The sequence below is a fragment of the Oryctolagus cuniculus genome, chromosome 3 (genome assembly GCF_964237555.1).
Source record: "Oryctolagus cuniculus chromosome 3, mOryCun1.1, whole genome shotgun sequence".
Lineage (NCBI taxonomy): Eukaryota > Metazoa > Chordata > Mammalia > Lagomorpha > Leporidae > Oryctolagus > Oryctolagus cuniculus.
This window is the reverse complement of record NC_091434.1, coordinates 129069789-129091639: the sequence shown is the minus strand read 5'-3', so window position 1 is coordinate 129091639 and position 21851 is coordinate 129069789. Positions and strand designations below refer to the sequence as shown.

Below are 21851 nucleotides of genomic sequence, written 5' to 3'. Positions count from 1 at the left end.
CATCTCTAAGGAAAAATAAAAGTATTTTACAACATTCTTGACCAAGGAACAAGTTTTTAATAGTGAATCTCATGGGACTACACATCAATGAAATATATTTCTGAAAAAATAACTGTCCTGGGTTATGCAGCCAGACATATTATCAGACTGTATTAAGGTCACTGAATAGGACAAGGGTACTTGAAGACACCCACATATCTTTTACTAATGCATGATTGCTTCTTTTTGAGAAATGTCATGAAGCACTACTACAAAGAGTCTTCAAAAAGTTCACAGAAATGTGTATTAGGAAAAACCTATTCATGTATTTCAAAAAAATGTGTTCAAATAAACTTAGCTTTAAACTCAGTTTTCAAGGTGAGTGTTTGATAACATACCTACATTCCATACCAGAGGTCAATACTAGCTTCTAGTTCCTGATTCCAACTTCCTGCTAATGTAGATCAAGGGAAGCAACAGTGGTGGCTCCAGTATTAGGGTCCCTTGCCACCCAAGAATAAGACTTGGATTGAGTTCCTGGCTCCCAGTTCTGGCCCCATGGCTATTGTGGGCATTTGGAAAGTGAACCAACAGAATCAAACTCTCCTTTTCTCTCTCAAATAAAAGAAAAAGAAAATAATTCCATTTTTGTGGGAACATTTTTAAGTACTTCATATAAGGCTTTATACTACACTATAATGCTGTGAGAAAACTGACTCTTATTGGCTTAGTATCCCAGTAAATGAGCAAGGTTTTTAAATAGAGGATGAATCCAATTATAGAAGTCACGGACCATATCCCATCTTTTGTTTTTCATGGCTCAGCTGACACTATTCACTTTTATCTATTTTAGTCTTATAAGTCTATTATTAAGAATTGTATATACTTAGAAAATACCTACATAATTACTTCTTCATGAATGTGGGGTTTTTTAAGGGCAGAGTAGCTATCTTTCCAGTGTTACTCATGAGTTGCAACATGTTGATGAATTAAACAAAAATGGTACAATAAATATGTGATATATAATGGCTGTGAAAAGTCTATGGAGTTTCATGAAGCCTGAGTGATAGCTAAAAAAAAATTAAAATTATCATTTTTGCAGTCTACTCAATGAAAGCTTTATTTTTTACTATTCTATTTAACTTTGCCTAGGAAGTGTAGTTCTGTCTTTAGAAAGTATAAAAGAAAACTGCCTGTGAAGTACTTTGAAATGAGAGTAGTGGCCATATGTGGCATGTACTGAAAGGCATGTAGAATATTATGAAACACTCTTCCTCTTGGGCCTGCCTCTGATCCAACTCCATGAAACTCCTGTGACAGGACTACTTTTCAAACCTCCTACATAAAGAAAATTAGGATCAGGGAAATAAAATACTTTGCCTAAGATTAAGGCCAAGTGGGTAAGTAAAAATATACTTTTCACGAAGTTTGTTTTTTCTACCTCCATTTTAAAATAAACTTAACTGCAGGATTCAAAGACAAACTTCACAACCATTATTGACCTATGAACTTTATCAACTATTGAAATTAAAGTATTAGAGTATTTTAAAACACTCAGAAATGTTTCAAATGAACATGTCATCTTTCTTTGGCCTCCCAAATTGGTAAATTAAACTGGTAAGTTAGGGCCAGTGTTGTGGCATTGTGGGCTAAGGTACCACCAGCAATGCCGGCACCCCATGTGGACAGATTTGAGTCCCAGCTGCTCCACTTCCAAGCCAGCTTCCTGACAATGTGCCTGGGAAAGCAGCAGATGGCTCAAGTGCCTGGGCCCCTGCACCCACACGTGAGAGCTACAGATGAAGCTCCTGCCTACTAACTTCAGACCGGTCCAGCCCCAGCTGTTGCAGCCATTTGAGGAGTGAAGCAGCAAATGGAAGATCTCTCTCTCTTGTTCTCTCTCTCTCTCTCTCCCACTCTCCCTCTCTCTCTCTCTCTCTCTCCTTATCCCTCTCCCTCTCTCTCCTTCTCCCTCTCCCTCTCTCTCTCTGTAACTCTGCCTTTCAAATAAATAAAATAAATCTTAAAACTGCCACATCTTATATGTAACTTTTAGATAAACATGTCTCTTTACAAAAATAAAGATATATGATAGATATATAATAAAGATATGCAATAGAAAGAGATTAGTCAAGTCCAATTTTAGGCATTCCACACATAGTGTTATGAAGTTATTTTATTCCTCTAGTTAATTCCATATGTAACCCATTTTTTATTCCTCCTGAATATTACATTTCCCCTTGTCACTATAACTTACCTTCTAAAATTGACAAGGCAGATGTAATTTGCAGTGCTATGCGTAAATGCACAGCACTAGGCGTATCATCCCTGAAAGCAAACCTCATGGTATTTTAGATCCTAAATGATTTCCAGGGATTTTTTTCTCTTTACATCTAAAGTACACATATGAACCTGCAGGTGCATGTATCCATATATTCACAAACACCAGGATTCTTCAAAAAGTTTGTAGAAAATTGAATTAAAAGATAAGTTTAGGCCGGCACCATGGCTCAGTAGGCTAATCCTCCGCCTTGCAGCACCAGCACACCAGGTTCTAGTCCCGGTCGGGGTGCCAGATTCTGTCCCGGTTGCCCCTCTTCCAGGCCAGCTCTCTGGCATGGCCCGGGAGTGCAGTGGAGGATGGCCCAAGTGCTTGGGCCCTGCACCCCATGGGAGACCAGGAGAATCACCTGGCTCCTGGCTTCGGATCAGTGCAATGTGCCGGCTGCGGCGGCCATTAGAGGGTGAACCAACGGCAAAGGAAGACCTTTCTCTCTTTCTCTCACTGTCCACTCTGCCTGTCAAAAACAAAAAAAAAAGATAAGTTTATTTGGGTGCCAAGTTTGTTTTTTGGTTTTTTTGTTGTTGTTGTTGGTTTTTTGTTTTTTTTGTTTTGTTTTGTTTTGTTTTTTTTTTTTTTTGAGATCCACGCATACAAAGGCTTCCATGCCAATTCCCTTTCTGGTTCTCTAAAAAAATGTTAAGTGCTCTCAATGCTGTCTTGGCATATCCCTACCTGCATAACTCACTGTCCCCCATGCAGGAGTCTTGAAAAAGTTCATGGGAAATGGAAATTGTGAAAAAACTACACATGTATTCCAAATGTTTTTGCAACAAAATAAACTTATATTTTAGTTCTTGACCACAGTCTGACTATATAGTTTAAATGTCACTAAATTTATTTTAGTATATGGGATTATATACATCACAAAAGGCTAATAATAAACAGCATATTTTCTGCGAGAGCAGTACTTATTTGACTAAGATTTAGAAGTTTCACAAATTTTCCTTTTATTCTGATTTTTTTTAATGGAGGTACAAAAACAAATAGTGAAAAGTGTATTTTTACTTACTCATCTGGCCTCAACCTTAGTAAAGTGTTTCATTTCCCTGAACCTAATTTTCTTTACATAGGAGGTTTGAAAAGTAGTCCTTTGTCATAGGAGTTTCATGAAGTTGGATCAGAGGCAGGCCCAACAGGAGGAGTGTTTCATAATATTATACATGTCTTACAGTGCATGCCAACAATCCAAGGCCCAGGCTGCTCCTTTTTCCTGGCCACAGTTCAAGCTTATGTTTGCAACAGACAGTCTCAGGAGATGAGTTAGTAACTTCCTCTAAGACAAAGAGGAAGATAGCTCACTGCTTTCAGTAAGAAATGTGGATTCCATAAGGTATTCCTGACCTGGGACTCAAACCCCCAGTTTTCAGTATGAGACCCACATCACCTTGGAGTGATGTGATCCACTCCTCATGGAAGTGGAGCAAAAGGAATGTCAGCATCACCATATACTAACATAGCAGGCAGCATAATTACAGGCAAATATCCTGATACCTATGCATCCTGCTGTGCTGTAATGGAGGTGTTTTTCTCTGATCCAGCAGTCTCATGTCTGTTGTTGGAATTTATCATATAGTAACAGGTTAATGCTAGATTACTTTTAGAGGATCTACAATTGGACTCAGCAGAATTCTCATCAGAAACTCTAAAGGCTAGGAGAGAATGGTGAGATATAGTTCAAGTCTTAAGAGGAAAAAAAATGTCAACCCAGAATACTAAAAAGCTCTCATTTATGAATGAAGGTAAAAGAAAGACCTTCCATAACAAACAGAAACTGAAAGAATTTGTCACCACCCACTCAGCTGTGCATAAAATGCTTAAGGATGTGCTGCACACAGAAACACAGAAACATCGTCATCACTACAGAAGAAGGTAAATGAAAGAAAGCTCCCAGTAAAAGTACAAAGAAATCCAAAGTAAAAATAGGAATATTTTCAGAAAAATGTCAGGGCAAAGTTGTTACTTATCAATAGTCACCCTGAATGTCAATGGCCTTAACTCTCCAGCTAAAAGACACAGACTGGCTGAATGGATGAAAAAACAAAACCCATCTGTTTGGTGCCTACAAGAAACACATCTCACCAACAAAGATGCAGGCAGACTGAAATTGAAAGGATGGAAAAAGATATTCCATGCTAACAGAAACCAAAAAAGAATTGATGTAGCCATCCTAATGTCAACAAAATAGACTTTAACATAAAAACTGTTAAAGAGACAAAGAAGGGTACTATGTAATGATTAAGGGATCAATTCAACAAGAAGATATCACTATTATAAATGCATATGAACTTATTTACAGGGCACCTGGCTATTTGAAAGAAATGTTAAGGGATCAAAAGGGAGACATAGGGCCGGCGCCGCGGCTCACTAGGCTAATCCTCCGCCTAGCGGCGCCGGCACACCGAGTTCTAGTCCCAGTTGGGGCACCGGATTCTGTCCCGGTTGCCCCTCTTCCAGGCCAGCTCTCTGCTGTGGCCAGGGAGTGCAGTGGAGGATGGCCCAGGTGCTTGGGCCCTGCACCCCATGGGAGACCAGGAAAAGCACCTGGCTCCTGGCTCCTGCCATCGGATCAGCGCGGTGCACCGGCCGCAGCATGCCGGCCGCGGTGGCCATTGGAGGGTGAACCAACGGCAAAGGAAGACCTTTCTCTCTGTCTCTCTCTCTCACTGTCCACTCTGCCTGTCAAAAAAAAAAGGGGGGGGGAGACATAGACTCAAATACAATAATAATGGAGGATTTCAATACCCCACTTTGAGCAATAGACAGATCAGACAGGGAATCAGCAAGGAAACAGCAGAGGTAATTGACACTATAGACCAAATGGACCTAACAGATTTCTAAAAACTTTTCATCCTATAGTTGCAGAATACAGATTGTTCTCACCTGTGCAGGGAACCTTCTCTAGCAATGACGACATGCTAGGCCATAAAACAGCTCTCAGCAAATTCAAAAAAATCAAAATCACACCATGCATCTTCTCAGACCACAATGCAATGAAGCCAGAAATCAGCAACTTAGGAATCTCTAGAATATATACAAACATATGGAGACTGAAAAACATACACTTGAATGAATAGTGGGTCATAGAGGAAACCAAAGAGAAATCAAAAAATTTCTGGAAACAAATAAAGACAATACAACATATCAAAAATTATGGCACACAGCAAAAGCAGTGTTAAAAGGAAAGTTTATAGGAATCGGTACCTACATCAAGAAATTGGAAAGTCACAAAATAATTGAGCTATCAATGCATCTCAAGGATCTAGGAAAACAATAGCAAACCAAACCCAAAATTAGTACAAGAAAAGAAATAATAAAATTAGAGAATAAATCGACAAAATTTAAACAAAAAAATACAAAACATCAACAAAGCAAAGAACTGTTTTTTTGAAAAAATAAACAGGTCAGTGCCAGGGCTCACTAGGCTAATACTCCGCCTGCAGCACCAGCACTCCGGGTTCTGGTCCCAGTTGGGGTGCCGGTTCTGTCCCAGTTGTTCCTCTTCCAGTCCAGCTCTTTGCTGTGGCCTGGGAAGGCAGTGAAGGATGGCCCAAGTACTTGGGCCCTACACCCTCATGGGTGAAGCACCTGGCTCCTGGCTTCAGATCGGCGCAGCGTGCAAGCCGTAGCGGCCATTTGGGGGGTGAACCAATGGAAGGAAGACCTTTCTCTTCTCTCTCTCTCTCACTGTCTAACTCTTCCTGTCAAAAAAATTCCAAAAAAAAAAAAGAAAAAATAAACAAAATTGATACACCATTAGCCCAACTAACCAAAAAAAGGAGAGAAGACCCAAATCAATAAAACTGCACTTAAAACAAAATGTAAAAACAGACACCAGAGAAATAAAAAAGAATCATCAGAAATTACTACAAAGAGCTGTATACCAACAAACTGGAAAATCTAGAAGAAATGGATAGATTCATGGACACATAAAAGCAATGTACCTAAATTGAGCCATGAAGACATAGAAAACATAAACAGGACCCATTACCAAAATGGAAATTGAATCAGTAATAAAGACCCTCCCAACGAAGAAAAGCCCAGGACCAGATGGCTTCACTGCTGAATTCTATCAGACATTTAAAAAAGAACTAACTCCTCTTCTTCTCAAATTATTCAAAACAACTGAGAGGGAGGGAATCCTCAAAATTCTTTCTATGAAACCAGTATCACCATAATTCCTAAATCTGAAAAAGATGCAACAAAAAAAGAGAACTACAGATCAATTTCCCTGATGAATATAGATGCAAAAATCCTCAATAAAATTCTGACCAATTGAATCCAACAACACATCAGAAAGATCATTCACCTAGACCAAGTGGGATTTATCGAATGGTATGCAGGGATGGTTCAACATTCACAAATAAATCAATGTAATACATCACATTAACAAACTGAATAACAAAAAGCAAAGCATTTGATAAAATACAACACCCTTTCATGATGAAAACTCTAAAGAAACTGGATACAGAAGGAACGTTCCTCAACACAATCAAGGCAATTTACGACAAACCCACCACCAGTATTCTATTTGAGGGGAACAACTCGGCCTAGACTGTTACTGGAATTAAGACTTATTCTATGCATCTGCTCTCCCACAATATGGCGCTGAGAAGGGAGTAACAACTTCTACGCAGCTGCCTCTCGCCAACTTGAGTGATGACCTGCAGGAGCTGATCCTGCTCCTGATTGGAGGAGAGCAGCGTACTCGGCATGTGGGTAGCAGAGTTGGGATTGGTGGAAGAGGACTATAAAAGAGGAGAGAGACAACATGCACAAGGAACATCTATCTGAAGGAACACCTGTGCAGCCCCTGAGAGAGCCGGCCGGCCGGCGGTGTGCCACTCCCCCACTGAAGTGGGGAAAGTGGCAGGGGGAACCGCCCTTCCACGGAGGTGGAAGGGTCGGTAGCCAACCCGGGAAGAACCAGCAGCAAACCCGGGGAGGGCCGAGCAGACAAAAGAACAGTGCAGGGTCCTGTGTTGTTCCTCCACGAAGAGGGGGAGCAACACTATTGAATGGGGAAAAGTTGGAAGCATTCCCACTGAGATCCAGAACCAGACAAGGATGTCCACTCTCACCATTGCTATTCAATATAGTCCTGGAAGTTTTATCCAGAGCCATTAGACAAGAAAAAGAAATCAAAGGAATTCAAATTGGGAATCAGGAAGTCAAACTATCCCTACTTGCAGATAACATGATTCTATACATAGGGTATCCAAAAGACTCCACCAAGAGACTAGACTACTGGAACTCTTATAGAAGAGTTTGGTAAAGTAGCAGGATATAAAATCAATACATAAAAATTAACAGCCTTTGTATACACAGACAATGCTACAGCTGAAAAACAACTTCTAAGATTGATCCCATTCACAAGACCTACAAAAAATCAAATACCTTGGAATAAATTTAACCAAGGATGTCAATAAATAAATGGTTTCTTTGGGGAAAAATTGCAATGTATAACACATGAATAGACATTTTATTGTAGCTCTGTTTATACAGAAGTAATTGGAAAGACTCTCAATTTCTTACTTTTCAAGGGGAAAAATGTATGCCATACAATGATATATTATGCAGCTATTCATAAATACTAGGAGGGAAGTTAGTGAATGTTCACTTGAGAAAATTCATTATATAATGCTTAGTAAAAAAAAGAAGTCAATGAAAATATGTACAGTAAGATCATACAGTCATTTCAAAATAAATAATGTTAAATATAACTAGGTCATAAAACTTTTTAAAAATTTAAACTCCTTACACATGTCTCTATTTCCATATAACCATTATTAAAAAAAAAAAAAAAAACAAGTAAAAAGCAATAAAATACATTTGAATACATATTGAATACTGACTTATGTGCATGGGTAAGAAAAAGCTATTCAATTTTTCTTGAGACACTTTACTACTCTATGGGTTGTAAATAAAAAAGGATATTACTTTTGTAATTCAAATTATCTGAACAGAGTTTTAAAATAAAATGAATGCTCAAGAAACAAGGAAAAAAACATGGACCAGGTGACACATTCCAGTTCAAGTATTCTGTATTTCTGAGTCTTCTAAGTAGCAATGGATCCTAAAGCTGAAAGTGAGAGTATAAACAGAGCCAAGAGTTCTAAAACGATGAGAGGAATCATTTGGTAACAGAGGGTTGAGTAGAGCATATAGGCTGCTATAATAACCTAAAGATAGGTATGTCCACAGAACACTAGCAGTAGTGTGGATGTTGCTTGCTGAGGAGTAGCAGGGCCTAGGAACTTCAGTCCCTAGACTAGGCCAGGACCTCTCTACTACCTGAGACCAATCTATGCAACAGAAATAACCAGTTATCTTGTGTAACAGAGGAAGTTGAGCCCTGGAAGAGGTAAGCAGATTGCAGCAAATACAAGAATATTCATGGTTTTCTTGTATAGAGAGAAAGAAAGATCATCACACACTACACTAGAGTGCATGAAAATGCACCTGCAAAGTGAAATGATAAAAAGGCAGTAGTAGCAGCAATATTTAATAGGAAAAAAAAAGCCTTATCAGTATTAATTGAACTAGAGTAAATTCAGAACATGCCAAAGGCAACCTTACATACAGCCTTTGTAAATCTTAGAGATATTAGTTACTACAAGGATAAAGTCCAAGATTAGGGAAATTAAAAAAAAAATAGTCTCCACAAAAGATCAGCTGGGAGCTGGAACCAGCAAAAAAGAACAGCTCATCAAATAAGAATAATACTAACCTAATATACTAAAATAAAACTATTTCAACATAAAAATCAACACAGAAGTATTGCTGACGTATTTTGTATTATATCATAGTGAGCCTTTGAAATTCAGTGCATTTTATACTTACAGGACATGTTAATTTGAGTTAGCCACAGTGCTCATCAGCATGTGTAGCTAATGACTATTACATGACAATACTTCAAAAAGTTCACAGAAAATGGGATTCCATTTCTAGAAATCTAACTATAGAGAGCGCACAAAACTGTTAACAGAAGCAGACCCAGTCACTACTATCACCAATGACACACTTAAATGTTTATTATTTTCATGTAGTGAAGTCTTTGCCTGCACTGACAGGAAAAATAACAGCACTTGTTTGCAACTACAACAAATATGTTTTATGCTCTCACACTCAGTGTATAAAGCATCATTTTATCATTGAGCTACTTGCTTTCACCTATCAATGCTGTCAGACTTATCTGGAAGGAGAAGCTGCATAATGATGCTGTTCTCCATGCTTCTGAACTTTTGGAATCATCCTGTTCTAAATTCAACAACTCCATGGCTCCTAAATGTTACCTGAATTTGATATATACATGTCCAAATTTTGTGGTATTAAAATTCTAGTTATTACCAACTGACACAATTTATAAGTAAAAGAGCACAGACAAGTGGCATTTGTTATCTAGTTTCCTAAATTATTGAAATATTGTGTAGTAAGGAGAAACACCGACTAAGCACTGAATTATACCTTTGCGACTTGAAACTTGCACCTTTCTGATATTCATTCTCCTAATCTCTAAACGAGGTGTAAAACCTGCTTCATAGGTGAGAAAAGTGCCTGGCACAATGAGTCTCACTTAAACCTAACCAAATCACCACACCTGTTAGAATTTTACCAAAAAAATAAAAAATAAAAATAAAAAGCAGCATGATTTACATCAATTTACCTTTTAAACATTGCACAGTGTTTTGTCTGAGTCATAATTAGGATCATCCATTTAAATTAATCTAAAATTAAAAACTCTCTGGCAAACAAAGAAATACTAATCAAGCAAAATTATAGCATGATTAGATTTCCAAACAAATAGTGTTTTAAATAATATTATTAAAGTTAGGAGAGGCTATGGTGAGGAAGCAATCACACATATTAGTAGTGGCAGAGAATCTGACACTCCAGGGCCTTTACACCTTGATTTGGTGACCTTTCCATGAGCAAGCTTCTTTTGGGAAGCAGTTAAAATTTCAAGTATTTCTATCCAAAAATGTTCATCTTATTTATAATAAAAAAGTTAGCTCTCTCTGTCTCTCTCTCTCACTGTCTATAACTCTACCTCTCAAAAAAAAAAAAGTTAGCAACCTAAATTCACTTAATTGAGTAATCATTATTTCAAATGGCATTTAAGCTGTTCAATCACATGTACTGATACAGAATTTCCATATGAATAGAATATGAACTATATAAATATGCATTCAAAAATGGATACCCATGGGATAAATTACATTTTTGTTTAAATTTGTTTAAACAGAAACATCTCTTTACTTAAACCCTATTTGAACATGTTTAATAAATATTGACCAATAAAAAAGTGGCATATCAAATTTCTCCAGAAGTTAATGATTGAAATATTTTTCTAGAGACCTGCTGATCTGCATTTTCTGACAATCACAAAGTGATACCAGCTGTCCTCTCTTTGCCTAGGGAACTAGAAGCTAGAAATTTCCACATAGCACAAAGAACTCTATGATATAATTCTTTTGAAACTGACTATTCGTAGCTTCTTTTTCTTTTTGATCATTCTTGTAGCCTTTAAAGTTTCCTGGGGCAGGAGTGGGAGGCTTGGTCCTTACAGACCTTTAATTATTGGATGTATGCTTTTTAAAGCATTAACTAATTATTATTAAAGTAAAGTGACACTAACTTGTGTTTGCCAAACACAAAGGTCACACATCTCCACTGGGCAGGCCATCTTTCAAATTTGCTGAAGAACCCAGAAGCGCTTCCCCACCTTCCCCCCAGCCCAACTCTTCAGCTACAGCGAAGATCTGAGAGGTCACAAGTTTCACCAATGTATGTTAATCAGAGCAAAAAGATTCATCTGTTGCCTAGTGACAAATATATGCTTGGTGATTTCTACATCATTTACACTGTGCATAATTATCTTGCCATGGAAGCAAATTTCTGATGCTAGGATTTCCTGAAATACAAGGTAACATAGTTTTAAGTCTTATTTCATAGTAAAATGTCACATTAGAAAGTGTGGAAAGATAGTTAAATACCCACTATGAGCATCTTGAATTCTTTTGCACTCAAATACAAGTAGGATTATTAGTGCCTGAACAACTTGGGCTATTTTTCTCAGAGTGCTTTGAAAGCATTTGAAATTCTGTAAAAGTATCTCTTTCAGAAAGCCCTACTACCACTTTTAAAACTTATTCTAACTTGACAAAGAATGGGATGGGAGAGGGAGTGGGAGATGGGATGGTTGCGGGAGGGAGGAAGGTTATAGGGGGAAAAGCCGCTATAATCCGAAAGTTGTACTTTGGAAATTTATATTTATTAAATAAAGGTTAAAAAGATTTTTAAAAATTTAAAAAACTTATTCTAAGACAAAAGATTCCCTGAATTGGCAGAAATTAAAGCCTATAAAAGAACTGCCCCTTGCTATCAGAGGCTGATGGATTGTAGTGTCATTTATACAAACTGGGCATCAAACAAACTGTAAAGCTGGTATTCATTCACCCCCTCCTGGCCAACAGGCAGCCAGCCCTCAGCCTCCTCAGGTGCACTGAGGGATGTTGTATAAAAGAGAAGGAGACCAGAAACAAATTTAGAGACAGGTCTATTTCATTAACAAGTGGGGGAAGAGGGATACTGGCTCCAGCTCCCCAACTCATGACAAACCACAGGAACAAAATAGTAGTGGAGGATGGGGGGGGGGGGGACATGTGTACATGTGTGCATGCACATGCACACACACACGATACACCCCCATCCCTTTTTGGTGTCCCCAACAGGAAAGAAAGTCCAGTTTCATAGCAGCTGGTATAGGAGCAGCAGAGGCTTGTAATATACAAAAGTAGGTTTTATTAGAAAATGTATGGAAATCTGGAATATTATTTCTTAAAATAATACAAAATCCAACAATTTTCAGAATGTCCCTTTTGAAATGAACACCAATGTACAGTAAAGAAAGAAGTAGAAAATGCTGGATCACAAGAAAAACAACACCATCAGAATGAAGAAAAGAGAGACCAGGATTAAAGAGGAGACGCTTTCCTAACTTCCAACTGAGGGAAGTGAAAAAAGACTTAACAGGAACACCGGAATTACAGCACGAATTACGCCCATCAATCATACTTAAAATTTGCTGGATATATATACTCCTATATGTGTGTGTGTGTGTGTAAAATAGGAATGTTTATATGATATACAAACATATGCATATGCACATATATACACATACATATGCAAACACGCACCATTCTTTTCAACTAACTTCTTCCACCATGTGCCAAAGTCTATCTAATGATAATAATAATAATAATAGAAACATGGGTTAACTCAGCTCAGATGCTTGCACACCCTTGATGCCAGGCTAGTCAGTGGACTTACCTTGAAACCAGAGGTTACTTGAAATCCTTATACTAACTGAAAACATTTTACGGATCAGTACAGTTAGGATGAGCCATAAACACTGGTCATTTCATTAGATCAGACTTTCTTTCCTTCTGAACTATGATGTTTCAAATTAAAAGACATTGCCATACAGCATAATAATTAGGATAGTGACAAACTGTCTAAATCCCACTTCAAGGCAGTACCTCACTTAAATCATCTAACTATTTCAGACAATTTATATCCAACTCATTAAAATCTCAGGCATGTCCTTGGTTATTCTGTGGTTCATTCAAGAAATCTCCTTTTCAAACTACCACTTTCAACATAAAACCTACCAAAATTCAGAAAATCAAAGATTCCCCAGGAAGGTCTATCATCTCTCTCTACTCAAGCAGTTCTCATTTCATACTTTTCAACAATGACAGGATTTCAATCACTAGGGTCCACGTGTATACATACACATGCAGAATACAAGTTACAGGTAGGAATACAAATACAGTATACACAAGTTCACATGATATTCCTTACCTTAGAACATTCTATGTTATAGTACTCCCAGTACACTACAGAAAATATATTTTAAACACAGAAATTAGTTTTGTTTTTAGTGGTACAGTTTGTTTTATAACTATTTAAATTAACTGCACTGTGTTGATACTCCGTCTCCTCAAAAAAGAGTACAATTATTTTAAATAAGTGAAATAGATACACAAGAAAAAAAATTTTTTTTCTGGGGCCATCATTGCGGCTATGTAGCAGGTAAAGCCTCTGCATGTGACGGTATCTCAGATGCGCGCCAGTTCGTGTCCCGGCTGCTTAGATCCAGCTCTGTGCTAATGGGAAAACAGTGGAGATGGCCCAATGTTTGGGCCCCTGCCATCCACATGGAAGACCTGAATGAAGCTCCTGGCTTCTGCCTGACCCAGTCCTGGGTGTTGGAGCCATCTAGGGAGTGAACCAGGGGATGGAAGGTGTCTCTCTCTCTCTCTCTCTCTCCATCTCTAAGTCTTCCTTTCAAATAAACAAGTATTTTTAAAAAGTGAGAAAGGGGCTGGCACTGTGGCTCATTTGGTTAATCCTCAGCCAGCGGCGCCGGCATCCCATATGAACGCCTGGTTCTAGTCCCAGATGCTCCTCTTCTAGTCCAGCTCTCTGCTGTGGCCCGGGAAGGCAGTGGAGGATGGTCTGAGTACTTGGACGCCTGCACCCGTGTGGGAGACCAGAAAGAAGTACCTGGCTCCTGCCTTTGGATTGGCGTAGCTCCAGCCATAGCAGCCATTTGGGAGCTGAACCAAGAGAAGGAAGACCTTTCTCTCTGTCTCTCTCACTGTGTAACTCTATCTGCCAAATAAATAAATAAATAGAGGAACAAATGAAGTCATCTTCAAGTAAACAAAAGCTGAGGGAGTTCATTACCATTGTACCTACAAGAAATGCTCAAGGGAGTACCAAAAGTGAAATGAAAAGACAGCAGATATTAACTCAAGGTATGTAAAGAAATAAAAAGATCCCAATAAAGGTAAATACACAAGTAATCAAAAAAAAAAAAAAAGAAAAAAAAATGTTTCTTCTTCATGAAACACAACCAAAGAACCAATCTGCTAAAAATTATAAAATAATTTAAGGTTTGCTTTTTGTTCTGCATTTACATTGAATCCAAAACTCTGTAATAACTATTATAGTTTTATCACTTGTGACATATTGACAGAAATCAAAATTTATCTACTTTAAAATGGATCTCAGAAAACATTATTTATCACACTTTCATATGGTTAACAGGTAGGACAAATCAATCTAATGTCTTTTTAAAGTAAAATACAAAATTGTTCTATAGTTTATTCCTTAAAAAATCATTTAATGCAAAAACACTACCAAAACCGAATTCTGATGCTTCCTTTATATACATGCTATAAAATACATTCAACTTCTCTGTTCTAAAGAATTACAAAATCAAGGATAGTGAAGTGAATTGTTCCTTAAGAAATTCTAATTTGTATAAAAGCAATAAAGTTATTTTAATTGAATTCCCAAATGTTCATTTTTTTTAAATTTATCTAAGATATCAGTGATTGTTTGCCATCCCTACCCTCCATGTCCCAAGATCCAAAAGTCTAACAGTTCTAACATGCCACTGATATCTATGGATGCATTCTTTGACTACATTAGGTAGAAATTCACCATCTACCTTTTGTTCATTTACATTGTGGAGAAAAAGAATGTTTTAAATTGTTCACATTAGTACAAAAACCCATGTATTTTTTATTTTCACAGTTCCTTGTAAAGTGCTCTATTATATTATCAGACAATATCTCAAATAGAATTATAAGAAGCATACCCATGATATGTTTTCTGCTAAGCAACACTGTTAACTTACACAAAGTCTAAGTTTTTGTATAACAGATTTCATATCATTTATGGATCTGACCAGATCCATCTATCTCTTTGTAATATATTGATCTATCTCTTTGTAATATATTAGTGTCTAGAAGGATTAGAGATCGTGGAAACAGTTAATTACAGCTCTTATTTGGAGTTCTTTTGTGAAAACCAACTAATCGTCCAAAACAATGGGTCTTTAACTCATGAAGCATTAAGACCCATTATTTTATCAGCTAATTTCATCTTCTTACTTAGGGTGCATCACTAGCCCATAAAAGTACAAACAACACAAATTCCCAAGAAGGCAGGCACACAATAAGCCATTGAAACTTCTTCAAAGATATCAACATTCATTTGTTTTCTTCACTGGATACGTACATTTTGCTCAGAAATTTGCTCATCAAAAGATTTCAGAGTAGACGCATACCCACATTCCCACGTAACATGAACTGCTTACCTCAGTCAAGTGTGGTGTGGGGTTGAACCCGCAGAGATTGCATACTTGTTTCTTGCACTCAGTGCAAGTGTTGAAGTTGGGAGGGTCCTGTGATCCCACGTTGAGTTCAGTTTTGCAGAGAGGACAGGCTGATTCTGGCTTGGGGACTTTCTTGGGTTCAGGAGGAAGGACAGTTTTTGGAGGCCCAGCTGCTGCTGAAGGTTTGCTATCCTTAGTTGCTGGGGGCTGCTTTTCTGCTTCTGTTCTTTTAACTGCTGGAGACTGCTCTGTTTTAGATGCTGATTTTTCTGCTACTGGAGCTTTTGATTCCTTTTTCCCAGGTGTAACCTTTGCAGGTGATGGCGGTGCCTGACCTGTGGATTTGGGTGGCCCCTGAGAAGCAGGTGGCTGTGAAGGGGAAGGGGCTTGTCTAGTTGGGGCCCCTGGCCCACCTTGTGAGTGAGGTGCAGGCTGGCCAGCTGTGGAAATTAAATTTGATGCCTGGCTGAAGATTGATGCTCCAAACCCAAAGAGTTTCCCAGTCACGGTTTCTTGAGGGGTTGTGGGCTGTGACTTAGGAGCATCAGTAATACTTCCCAGGGTCAGACTGAAACGCCTTGCCTGCTCCTGAGGCTTTGGGGGCTGCTGAGATGCAGGGGCAGTTTGGCCAGTGGTAGGTCGTGAGCCAGCAGCTGCAGGTGACCCTTTTGGCATTGGCTTGGCATCTGGTTTAGGACTCATTTTGGTTGGTGCCTTCTTAGGTTCTTCCTTCTTTTGAACTGGATCAACTTGTTTTTGACCTTTGCTCTCTGAACCAGGCCCCGGATGTGAAGTAAGTTTTGAATCTGATGCAGGTCGAGGGATGACCTGAGAATCGAATGGAGTGACTTTTTCCCCTGTTGGTGGAAAGCTTTGAGAAGGTTTGGCAGAGTCTGTTTTTGGAGGAGGGGCTGTTTTCACTGGACTCTCTGATTGCACTTTGGAGCTCAGGGTATCAGGTGCTGTTGTTGCTGATGACAAAGCATCAACACCTGTGGGTGGCTGCACTGTCTGGGGATGCTTTGATTTATCAGCATCAGCAGGGGCCTTGGCCTGTTCCAATGGGACAGAAGGTTCTTTGGGAGTGGCCAGCTTGGACGAGGACTCTGCCACAGGGAGCTGCTTGGTCATGGCTGGGGGAGAGCCATGAAGGGTTGGCTGTTTCACTAGTGGTGGCGGCTTTTTAGATTCGGGAGCCTTTGGGATATCCTCTTTGGGTGCAGTAGCCTTCTTTGGGGAACTCTGCTGTGATGGTGGGGATGTCTTTCTCGGTGCTGCTGGAGAAGAAACAGGGGCAGTCTGTGGTTTGGGCTGCGGTGAAGATGGAAGGGGAGCCAGATCACCTCCCAGAGCTCTCTGCATCTGACAGTTTAAACAGAGCCACTCTTGTATCTAGAAATAATAGAAAACAACAGTCACTGAGATGATAGAGTAAAAGCCATTTTCAAAACATGAAAGATACCCTCTGAAATGATTTCTCTCCTCATGCAAAGCATAAAATATAGACCAAATTATTGTGATTTACATTAAAATATAAAATGTGTCATCATATTAAAATATAACCAATGAGTCTCAGAGAACACAAAATCCTACATTTTAAGGAAAATAAAAGGTAAGAATCAATATGTAATTTCATGTTAATTTTGTTATTGTTTGCCTTTGGTTTACTCAAATTCTAATTACTCTCAGAAACAGAAAAACATAGGCAATAAAACATGACTTTTAATTTATTATATTCCACTAATCAATTATATCTACTCTATTGATGACTAATAAACAGTTTTTAGTCATACAGCCCAAAGTAGGCCTGTTAAATTACAAACATATTGCTAATTTCTTAAATTAACAAAGCATTACTTCCCCCTCCAAGGTGACATACTCAAATGTGTGGAAACAAACATAGTTAGACATGTTGGAGTAGAAAAAGAACATTCTATGTAAAGAAAGTAAATAAAAATAATTATATCAGCCACAAACAATCATAAATAGGGGCGAGCATTCAGTACAGTGTTAAAATGCTGCTTGGGATGCCTGCTTCCCATATCTGAGTGCCTCGGTTGGAGTCTGATTCAGCTTCCTGTTTATACACACACTTTAAGGCAGCAGTGATGGCTCAAGTGTTTGGGTACCTGCTGCTCACATGAGGGCAGACTGAGTTCCAGGCTCCTGGCTTCAGCCTGATTCAGCCATAACCGTTAAGGGACCTTGACGAGTGAACCACGGTTTGAAAACTCTGTCTCTTTGTCATTCAAATAAGCTAAAAATAAATTTGAAAATTTGAAAACCATAACAAATAGCATGATTTAAAGGAAAAATATGGTTTCATTTTAAATTTTATGAATCTCCATGAAAGAGTGATATACATAAGTAATACAGGTATTTGGGTAAACATATATTATGGAGAGGGCTTCAAAAACCTGTGAAAGGGGCAAACACTGGGCTTAGTTTTTAAGTTACCTGCATCTCAACTTTGGAGTCCCTGGATTTGATACCTGCTTCCATCTCCTGACTCCAACTTCTTGCTAAGGCAGATCCTGGGAAGCAGTGGTGATGGTACATGTTATTGGGCTCCTGCCACCCAAATAGGAGAGCTGCATTGAGTTCTCAGCTCCCAGATTTGGCCTCAGCCCAACTCCCGCTATTGCAAGTATTTGGCAAGTAAACTAGAAGATAGGAAATCTATATCTTGATCGCTCTATCCATCCCTCCATCCATCTATTTCTTTGCCTCTCAAAATTAAAAAAGAAATGTGGAAAAGTGGATAATGCACATTTATACCAATTTTTTAAAGCCTTCTCTGTGTGTGTGTGTGTATGAGAGAGGTGTATATCTGTGGGATGTACCTTCTGTATATACATACACACATAATTGCAATGGCTGTTTTCACATTGCATCCATGTGAAAAGGAGATGAATGCTGAAGTTGATAGTATATTTTAGAATATTTTCAAAAGTTCCTATGTTTAAAATGTATGTGTTTAATTCTAAAAATGTTTGCTTCTTTAAAAAATGCTTTAAATATCACTGAAATAATTTATAATGACAAATTCTAACAAATCCACTCAAAGGAAAAAACAGTAATGGTTGGTACTAAAGTTCTTTTTACAGAATGTTTCATGGTAAAAAAAAAAAAAAAAAAAAAAAACTAAATACATGAAGGCTAAGCACAAGGAAAATTTCCCACAGTACAAAACTGTCAAATACTAGTTTTGCAAATAACATATTCCTATTTTCAAACAACTGACTTTGAAAATAAATTAATCATTCCTAAAGTTTTAAAATCTTCTCAAAAATTATTTAAACTCATGAACCAGTACAACAAGGATTAATTTGCAGTCTCATAGAAAGCAAATTTACATTTGGAGAAGGTTAAAGGAGATGTGTGTTCAACTCAAACCAAAATGTTAAGTTTTTGATTTAAAGACAAAATCAAGGGCTGACACTGTGGTACAGTAGATAGTCGCAACCCCAGCATCCCATATGGGCACTAGTTCCAGTTCCAGATGCTCCACTTCCAATCCAGCCTCTGCTAATTGGCCCAGGAAAGCAGCAAAAGAAGGCCCAAGTCTCTAGGCCTCTGCACCCACATGGAAGACCCAGAAGAAGCTCCCGGCTTCAGCCGGGCTTTTGTGGTCATTTGGGAAGAGAACCAGTGGATGGAAGATCTCTATCTCTCTTTGTCTCTCCTTCTCTCTGTAACTCTACCTTTTTTTAAAAAAATCAAAAAATAAAATTATGGTATTTATTAAATATGGGTGGTAGGTACTTGGTGTTCATCACATTTGTGTTAAATATGAGTATTGAACACCTGTATATGCACTATATTCTTATTTTTGCTTTTCTATATGTTTGAAGCATTTTACACAATAAATAACTCTTTAAACATAGCAATATTTAAAGTACTCAAACAATCAAACAATTGTTACTTTGGAAAATACCATGGCAAAAAGCAGTGTTAACACAGAAAACTTTTACTCCATTTTATCCTCCTCATGATGAAAAGGAAATACACATCTAACCACTCACAAATCTATATAGTATCTGATGATACTGTGATGAATCCTTCTTTTCTTCTAGTTTCTCTTTTATTTTGCCCCTGAAAATTTATGGGGGGGGGGGGTGCATGTGGTTTTATTAGTAAAATTGCAAGTTTCTTTGCAATGTGAATACTGGAGCTTCATGGATAGTCAGCCAATAGGCGCTAACTCCATGTATGGACATTTGCAAAACAGAACACTATCATGATACAGCATACAGGCTATACATCAACATATTTTATCCTATCCTTATTTCTAAATCAAATGATCTGCTGTAGTTTATAAATATATGTAACTATATCTTCATCTAAGCAGAGAGAGTTGGGAAACGGAAGGCAGAAAGCAGGAGTCTCCGCCCCTTCACAGAGAGAGCACTGCTTCTCTCTTAAGGCACTCTTTTCTTGAATACATGCCACTGTTCTTTGTCCCTTTAATGGCCACATTTTTTTTTTTTTTTTTTGGACAGGCAGAGTGGACAGTGAGAGAGACAGAGAAAGGTCTTCCTTTTTCCACTGGTTCACCCCCCGCAATGTCCGCTGCGGCCAGCGTGCTGCGGCTGGTGCACCACGCTGATCCGAAGCCAGGAACCAGGTGCTTCCCCTGGTCTCCCATGCAGCTGCAGGGCCCAAGCACTTGGGCCATCCTCTACTGCACTCCTGGGCCACAGCAGAGAGCTGGACTGGAAGAGGAGCAACCAGGACAGAATCCGGCATCCCGACCAGGACTAGAACCCAGTGTGCTGGCGCCGCAGGCAGATTAGCCTAGTAAGCCGCAGCACCTGCCTAATGGCCACATTTTCTAATTTTGATAAACAATACATAAGATATTTGATGCCTCAATGTCTCCCCTCACTGCTAGAATACAGATTGAAATCAGTGTCTACAGCTATAAGAATATGAAGAGGTTTTGTATCCTCTTAGGATGTTTTTGAAAGAGCCTCCACTTTATTTAATTCTACTGACCAAATCTGTTGAAGACAGAAATGATTTTTATCTCAGCACTTAACAGTCTTGTACTAAAAACAGAAGTATTTCCAATCCCGTTTCACTTGACAACAACAAAAACACTGCCTTTCTAGCCACTGAAACCAGCCGCAACATCAACATCACAAATCACCTTCCTCATTGCTATCTCCAGGTCTTTCACCATGCACTTAGGGACAGCAACAAACTGCAGCAGTGCCACTGCCCTCTCAGTTATCAACCAGAAATTGTATTGTAATATCTTTACTGCATTCTCAATTATTCCGCAAGCTTGTCTGCATTGCTTGTGAAAGATAATTCCCCTTTCATTCTCACATTTCCAAAGCCACTCTCCTCCATTTGGCTGTCATCATTTTTCAAACATGTTACACTTCCACTAAAAGTAACCTGCTTAAATACCTTTCTCTGAAGGGAGGAGAGAACTTCCACTTTGACTATGACCCTGTCCGAATAAGATCGAAGTCAGCATAATCAAAAGGCTTCCATAGCCTTGGCAACTCATGACCAGAGTCTAGGGAGATTACTGATGCCATAAACAAGAGTGTCAAATTGTTAAGTCAACAACAGCAGTCACTGTGTACTTACTTCTCATGTGGGATCTGTCCTTAATGTGTTGTCCAATGTGAAGTAATGCTATAACTAGTACTGAAACAGTATTTTACACTTTGTGTTTCTGTGTGGGTGCAAACTGATGAAATCTTTACTTAATATATACTGAATCGATCTTCTGTATATAACGATAATTGAAAATGAATCTTGATGTGAATGGAATGGGAGAGGGAGCGGGAGATGGGAGGGGTGCAAGTGGGAGGGAAGTTATGGGGGGGGAAGCCATTGTAATCCATAAACTGTAGTTTGGAAATTTATATTTACTAAATAAAAGTTAAAAAAAAAGTAACCTGTTTAAAACTATATTGGTGTTGAATCCAACTCCTTCCCCTAAAACCTCTCTAATCCCTACAAAATAGAAATTTTTACAAGAAATACATGATTTTTTTGGTGTTCTTATGCTAACACTTATATAATTTTATTTCCAGGTCTATACCTCCCTAAAGCAACAAGTTTTAAAGACCTCGTCAGAGTAGTCTTCCTATTGACCTTCAAGCTCTAATTGACCTTATACATGTGGGGAGCAACCCGGACTAGACTAAGTTACTGGAATTAAGACTTATTCTATGCATCTGCTCTCCCACAATATGGTGCTGGAAGAGGAGAAAACAGCTTCTACACAGCTGCCTCCAGTTCAGCCAATAAACTGTAGGACTTGCTCCTGATTGGAGGAGAGCAGCGTACTCGGCGTGTGGGCAGCCGAGTTGGGAT

At 38.5% G+C, this 21851-nt stretch overlaps 1 protein-coding gene across 13 annotated transcripts in view; it reads right to left on the bottom strand.

Moving 5' to 3' along the window:
• PCLO (piccolo presynaptic cytomatrix protein) overlaps nt 1-21851 on the bottom strand; it is a 526538-nt gene that overhangs the window by 471914 nt on the left and 32773 nt on the right. For all 13 annotated transcript variants that reach the window (XR_007918164.2, XR_007918166.2, XR_007918167.2 and 10 more), the window contains exon 3: nt 15495-16904. Coding sequence is in view for 10 of the 13 variants with exons in the window: in XM_051842632.2 (XP_051698592.2) it covers nt 15495-16904 (1410 nt within the window). In the remaining 3 variants the exon portion in view is untranslated. The remainder of the gene's footprint in view (nt 1-15494; nt 16905-21851) is intronic.